The sequence below is a fragment of the Eublepharis macularius genome, chromosome 9 (assembly GCF_028583425.1).
Source record: "Eublepharis macularius isolate TG4126 chromosome 9, MPM_Emac_v1.0, whole genome shotgun sequence".
Lineage (NCBI taxonomy): Eukaryota > Metazoa > Chordata > Lepidosauria > Squamata > Eublepharidae > Eublepharis > Eublepharis macularius.
The window spans coordinates 75,463,412-75,470,773 of record NC_072798.1 but is presented as its reverse complement, the minus strand read 5'-3'; the positions used below and the strand labels follow the sequence as shown (position 1 = coordinate 75,470,773).

At 41.9% G+C, this 7,362-nt stretch overlaps 1 protein-coding gene across 3 annotated transcripts; it reads left to right on the top strand.

Moving 5' to 3' along the window:
- Positions 1–1,389: 1,389 nt before the first annotated feature.
- On the top strand, positions 1,390–6,799 carry SMIM30 (small integral membrane protein 30). Of its 3 annotated transcripts, none has more exons than XM_054989371.1 (3): positions 1,390–1,426; positions 1,688–1,754; positions 3,325–6,799. In XM_054989371.1, the coding sequence occupies exon 3, from the start codon at positions 3,388–3,390 to the stop codon at positions 3,571–3,573; it is 186 nt and encodes a 61-aa protein (XP_054845346.1). In that variant the 5' UTR covers positions 1,390–1,426; positions 1,688–1,754; positions 3,325–3,387; the 3' UTR covers positions 3,574–6,799. The 3 variants fall into 3 exon arrangements, with proteins under 3 accessions (XP_054845346.1, XP_054845345.1, XP_054845347.1); XM_054989370.1 differs by having other exon boundaries at positions 1,393–1,426; positions 1,685–1,754; XM_054989372.1 differs by having other exon boundaries at positions 1,419–1,458; positions 1,685–1,754.
- Positions 6,800–7,362: the final 563 nt, after the last annotated feature.

The following is a 7,362-nucleotide window of genomic DNA, read 5'->3' as shown; positions in this document are numbered from 1 at the left end:
CGCGAGGAGCTGCCCTGGCCAGCTTTTGTGCTGCTGAGCCTGTCTGGCCTTGCTCACGAGGAGCTGCCCTGGCCAGCTTCTGTGCTGCCTGTTCATTGATGCTGGGAGGGGCTACCCATCTCCTCCCCCAGAATGCCTGTGGCAGCTCCACCTGGAGGGGCTTGGCTCCTAGCACCTCCTGAGCCAGGCTGCTGTCCTCTAGCCAGGGTGTGGCTCTGGGCTGTGGTGGCTGCTTCTCCTCCTTGGAAGGTAAGGGCTCTGTCTGGGCTGTTGCTGTGTCCCTGTTCCCCTTGCCTTGGCCCTTTTCCTCTAGCCTGCTTAGCCCCCTTTCTCCCCCATGGTGGGTGGGACTAGCTGGCTTCTCCCTGCTCCCTCCAGCCTTCTGAGGCTTTGGCCTTTTGCCCCTTCCCCCTGGAGTAGGCAGGGTCTGGCTCTGTTTGCCAGACAGAGCAGCTGAACTGCTGTCTCCCGGCTGCCCCCTGCCGCTGTCTGCCAGCAAGTCCGGGGGCTGGGCTGCTGACCCCGGACACAGGCGACCCTAGTGTGGAATCATTCTCTGGTCTGGCAATGCTATGCGAATACCTTTTGTTATGCATTGTGTAGTTCAGCAGTGCCATGCAGACATAAAGTCTTTTATGTTCTGGGTTACCAACACATCATTACAGAATTCTGTTGTGAAACATTTGTATGAAATGCATACCACACAAAAGCTTTCTGTTCACCAATTTCTTTTTTTATGTGGCTTTTGTTCAGGGAAGCTTTCCCTATCAATGTATTTGTGTGACAGGGAACTAATGACTGGATGCTGGCAATAGAGGGATTACAAGACAGAAGAACATCAGCGGGTGGGGGGGGAGAGCTGGCAACTCTAAGTAGTTGCATCAGTAATCAGAGAGCTTCACAACTTGACAATAAAATGGTCACGTTGTAAAAAATTTACAACTATAAAATTTATGACTATAGTTGGTCAAGTTGTATAAAATTTTCCTAGGAAAATAAAACAGAACACTGGGCTCAATGGACTCCCGGCCTGATCCAGCATGGCATTTCCGAAGCCCTCTCTCTTCTGCATTCTGCTTCCGTTCCATCCTATGTGAAAACGAGAATACATTAAATTTATTGACGTCAGTGAAGACACGACCCAATAAATTATGCAACCACTTTTTCCAAAAAAATCACATTCTAAAACAACCTAAGCGAAATCTGACAATGTGCGTAAGGAAAGGCAGCCACAACGGCTTGTCTCAGGACGTGACTTCTATATAAAGTCAGGATTTCCAGTAAAGCGTTTAGGAACATTCACGTCAAGGGTTAACAGGGAAGCGTTGCAGGGCATGATGGGAGTTGTAGGCAGGAGTGATTCCGGGGAGTGGAAGCCGGTCACATGCTCTTCCTCTTTCTACTTGTGATGGCTGCTTCCAGGAAGGTAATGGGCATTTTCTACGCTCTCCGCAGAGGGTAATAACCGTAGGCTGTTTCTTCAGGAAGCTTCCTGTAATCGGTTTCGAGGGGGGGGGGGTGTCTTAAATCCCCCGTCGTTAATTTTATTTAACGTTGGCCACGTTGTTTTCAGAGAAGCCGCACGTGATGCCTAAGGACACACCCTTCCCCGAATGTGGCTCCTTAGCTTTGGTTTCCATGTTGCCCTGATTAATTGAGTGTGATTCTCTTGTTGTTGTTTCAGTAGGCGCCTCTTATTCTGGCTGCAGGATATCCAGGATCTCAGCTCTGACGACGGAGACCGCTGAATACAGGTAAGCTCTTGGAGGAAGACTTTTGTGGGGGACCCCCGCTTAAAACTGGGGTGGGAGGCTGTCGTTTTTGTCTCTCATCAGGATTTCTCTGCCTTTGAGTATGTTGGGTTGGTTTCCCTAACAATTTTGTGCAAAGTTACTCCAGACTGCTCCACTGATTTCAGCTGGTATAGGCTGAAGTAACTCTTCTCAGGATTGCATTGCTCTCCTATTGTGTAGTCCCTGGTGCTAAAAAAACCCCCAAAACTGCCAAAACCAGATATATCAATAGATGTTAACATGTTTTAGTCCAAAGCATTGCAATTTTCTGTTGTCTGATGTGTCATGCCCCCCCTTTAAGAAAATAAAGATACCATCATTTTTGCACACTGCATGTTCCCCAACATCATTGTCCCATAATAATAGTATTATATCTTATTTATCCTACTTCATGTATACCTTACCTTTAAGAAGCTCAAAGCAGCTTATGTTCTCCTTTTCTCTGTTTTATTCTCACAATAACCCTGTGGTTAGACTGAAAGTTTGGCCCAAGGTCACCTAGCAAGCTTCTGTGGCAGAGTGGGGATTTGAACATGGCTCAGTGTAATGGCTCTGTGGCATTAACTGGCACAGATAGCATTTGCTGGGAAGACTGATCTGGCAACTGGAGTGTGTGTACAGATACACACTGACAAATGTATAGATTTGAACACGTGGGACCTACCTTCTAGTGAATCAGACCGTTGGTGTATCAAAGCCCGCATTATCTATTCTGACAGATGCAGCTTTCCAGGATTTGAGGTAGGTCTTTCACATTTCATTTTAACTGGAAATGGAATTAAATCTGGAACCTTCTGAATTCAGAGCATATACTCTATCACTGAGCCACAGCCCAAAGCATGAGAGTCTTGGGGGGGGGGGACTTTTTTTTGCTGTTTCAAAGGAAGATCCTTGTTAATGAATCAAGTGTTATGCTGACAATGTGGTCATGTGCTCTAGTCATATACCATACCAACAAAAAGTGCCAATTGTGTTACATGGGCTATGTTAGAAAAAGCCCTTATATTATGGGTGCCCCGTGGAAGGCTGTACAGATCTGACTGCAGTTGTCCAGTTTGTGTCTGTGCATGTGAAGGGTCCTCATTCTTGTTCCAGAAGCCACTGTATCTGGCCTGAAGATGCTTCCATGTTCAATTGGCCATTAGAGCTGGAAGAAGCTGTCCACCTGAGGTTGCATCGTTGGCTATTATACTATCATTGTACTGTAGCAGTCCATCACAAGTTGGATTTTCCTTTGTGGATAAGTTAGTCCAGTTGTGAATGATTGCTGTGGCCAGGAAGCAGCCCACACCTTTCTATGCTTTCATTTGAAATATGCATCAAAGAGATTCCAGTCTTTTGGGCACTGCAGAACTGCTCTTATGTCTTGTACTGTGATGAATTGCTTTTTCTGTCGGATACCACGTGCTTGGGGTGGGGTGGATGACTTTATAAAAGTGCATGTAGTTCTTTATAATGTGCTGTAAATGGCTTTTAGTGGTAGATCAAGTTGCATCGGTTGTCTTTATTTTTTTCTACATTTGTGTTTTAGATACGCTTGGAGTGTCTGCATTTAGCATTTCACTCGGGATCAACTGGTCAGCAAGTAGGGAACATGGCTGCTCCGGGAAATGCTTTACGGCTCCTCCTGGTGCTTTTTTCATTGCTGGTTGGAGTGCCAGCTGTGGAAGCTTTGGATACAGGTGATGCATTGGCTATCTTGCTGGGTATGGTTCTCAGCGCCATTGGACTCTGTGCCTGTTTGGGCCTATATGCAAGAAAACAAAATGGAGAACTGTGACTTTAAGTAAAGACGTCCAGGTCAAGGACAGACAATTTCTCGGTTGGATTAAATTGAATTTCTGATTGTTCCCAAAACTGATGTACAAGTCTTCAAAGCCTTATTGCCATACTTTGTTGAGGAATAAACACTATGTTTGATAGAAAGATATTGTGAAATTAGGCTGATGAGAAGATAATTATTTAATTTTTTTGTGATTCCCTCTTAAAGCAACATCTAAAACAGTTGGTTTTATTGCAGGAAAAATTAAGTGTAAAATTGCATAGGAAAATGTTACTGCAGGATTAATAGTGGTAAACTGTTTTTCATTAAAAGGTGGGTGTGCAGAAATCTGTCAAAACTATATGTATGATCTTTGGAAATAGAGAAACACTCTTAATTGATACAAAGGATTACTTTGCTTAGCTTCCTGTTAAAGTAACTTTTTCTTTCTTAACGTCCACATTTAGTTAGAGCCCATCTTTCATATGGAAAGGCCTAGCTGATATATATCTTCTTAGTATTGTCATGTGTTATTGGGCAGGGGGCAGTCTCTGGTTTAAAGATCTGAACTACCATCTGCTGATGGAAAGCTACTTATCTTAGAAGAGAGCCCACTGAAAGCATATGAGACGCAAGCCTTCTTGGAATGGCTAGATGGTACACAAACAGGATTCCTGTGTTCCTGCATGCCTCCTGTTTAGTTCAGCAGAGTTCCTGGTGGATCATGCCCTCGGAGGTCTTAAAAAATAATCAAAATTAGGAACATATTTCGATGTCCAAAAGTTTTCTGCACTGTTTAGCTCTCGATGTGTTTTATTTTCTCTTGTCTACGACTTTTGAATGGGTATTCTAAAGGTATTTAAGGAGGCAAGTTGTTACTGAGAGCCCAACTTGAAGAGTATGCAAAGTCTTCCAGTAGAACTAAATAAATTACACAAGTTGTGTTGATGAAATGAAGGCATGCAAGGCTGTCATGAGAGCAATTGACTTGTGTGTTTAATTGAGCACCTAAATCTTACTAGAAAGTGCACCCTAAATTATTTGCAAGAGGAGAAGCAAATGCGATGTTTAAAAAGCGAGGGGGAGTCATGAAACAGAATTAAAATCATAGTCTTATAATTGTAGGAAAATAGACTTACTTAGCTAGATCTTAGCATGCATGGAAGGGTCTGACATTGTAATCCTATGCATAGTGGCCCTAGTTTGAGGCCAGTAAAATCAATGGCTTTAAACTGCAGCCACTCTGCATCGGTTTACAGAGCAATCCTGGCATGCCGTATGAGCTCTTACGATAATTTGGATCAGAGAATACAAAGTGTGTTCTAATAAAATACTGATTTTTATTTCCACTTGTAGTCCCAAAAGCCAATGGGGACAGTCGCTGCAAAATTTCATGAAGCATCATCCTTTTTTAAAAGGCCAGCTTCACTCATATGAGCACCTTCATGCTAGCATAAGGAAGCATGGCAACAACGTACAAAATACAACAAAGAGGAATTACTGACCAGCAGTAGTTGAAAAGTAGAATCTTCTCCGTAAGTCTCTCTACATGTAAGGGGCCCATCACAAGTGGACCAGAGGGTGTAGCACTGGGGACTGAAATCAGAGGGTATTCTGTCATTAGAAGGAGGCTTAACTGGTACTGGCTATTACGGCATGCTCCTCTTCGGAGTTTGGGATAGTTGCACATCTGACTTAAAGGCAAAATAGAAGTTCCACTAGGGGAAAAAAGGGACTATTTAAAGCTCTGATGTTTCAGAATGCTGATTGGATTACTATGTTAAATAGGTTATGAAGCTTTGCCATGTTATTGATCTGTTACTCTGTCCTTCTCAGTTGAATGTGTGTTATACAGGCCTGGCATGCACAAAATGTTTACCGAGGACTGTTCTTCCAGTTGAACATCTTTGTCAGCTTGTTTTCATGTTTGTTTTCTGTGTTTAAAGGAATCAAAAACCCCGCTAACTAAAGCTGTCAGTCTAGTTTGTTTTTTTTTAATATGCAACTAAACTGTTACAAGGGAATGGATGATGTAATGTCTCGTTGTACTAAGAGCATGGCTTGAGAGGTGTTCAAAGCTGAGACAGATTTAAGACAGTTAATCCTACACTCTTGCAATCCTGTCAAAATACAGTTGTGGTAGAATACAGCCTTATCAATACAGGTTGAAGTAAATAGGTATGCCTTGCCTCCCGATATGTATTTGTCTGTGGTACAAAATGTATATGCATTGTGTTCGATGTCAGGTGTTTGGTTTGTGAATGTTGATGATTATCCATTTTTTAAAATACAAGCAAGCAGTGTCAAGAAAAGGAGCAGGGCCTCTGGTTCATGAATTTTAAAGAAATGACTATGGAAACATCTGGGAGCATCCATTCAACATTTGATGTGAGACATCTGTGTTTTATACTAGAGTACAAAATATCTTATGTAAAGTAGTCCTCCTAAGCCTATATATTTAAAATACTTTCCAAGAAAGTGTGGATGATTTCTTTCCCCTGCTGCAGTTTTTTGTACGGGTGTAATAAAGGTCATGTGGAGAAATGACCTTGACCTCACAAGGAAGGAGCCACCACTCTCACAGTATTCTACCTTCAGTGTTGCGTGGAGGGGCTGCTGTGGAGTAACTTTGAGGAGACTATTTTTGTAATAACCCTGTCTAAAGTTAACTGAGAAGAAGTTGATTGAAGTCTATGATAGCATATGAAGCCAAAGAAACATATTTGATGTTCCTTTATGTGTTTATGTTGTGCTTTTATTCAGTTAGCTATATGGAATTTGTAACTGCAGTCTTGTCAAACCTTGCCATTTTCTGTTCAGGTTTGATCCACAGAAGATGTTTCTCAGACCCCACGAGCATAAAATCTGTTACTTTTGGCCTGTGACACATCAGAGCTGCTGAAAAATATTGTTCTTTGCCTAAACATTTGGGTTCAGTAATGGAAAGGTTATTTGGTATAAATAATGGTGATTACTGATGTTTATGGCTTAGGGTGGAAACTATATGTGTATGTATATAAATTTAACTGTATGTTTCAAAGAATATTCTTGTCAGTTAATTTAATGGAAAGGATTTCTGAGGTGAGGTTTTTCCTGATTTTCCTCAATTTTGATTAAAATATTTTGATTCTGTATACTTGAATGGCTCTGTTATAGCAACAAGGTAATTGCAAAGGGCAATTATTTAAAATGATGCTGTGTTTCTTTTCACTGAATTCCAACGGTGAAATAGTCTCCCTTCTGAAACTTTTCTGCAGGATAAGAGCCAGTTCTGGAAATCTCTTAATCCTTCTGAGTTAAATGTTGCAGCTTGCTTAGAGTTTGCCAAAATCAGGCCTCCTTGCTATAGTGATATTATAAAACTAGAAAACGGGGGGGGGGGGGGGAGAGATACTGTTGTAGGAAATGCTCATTTGTGTGGAATACAGATAAAGCTTATAAACTCCCTCCCTAATAATCAGATTAAATTTAACTTCCCTTGTTCAAGCAACTGTGTTTGTTAAAATGAATTCCAAACTCTATCAAAAATGCTATGGGCATGATCAAACTCTACATCTCCAGTGGACATAAGTCTGTACTTAGCAAGTAGAGTATGTAAATAACATGGACAGTGTGATATGTATATACTTTTGCACAGACCATATACTTACGTCTTTGGTTGGACTTAGAGATCAGGCTAGGACCCAGGAAAGCAAACTGTCTCAAGTATGTCCTAATTCTAAATGAATCGCACACCCCATTAAATGTTGATATCCTCCTATGTGAAGGTCACCTAGCAGAGCCTGCCTCTTTTGTGGGAGTTTCAAT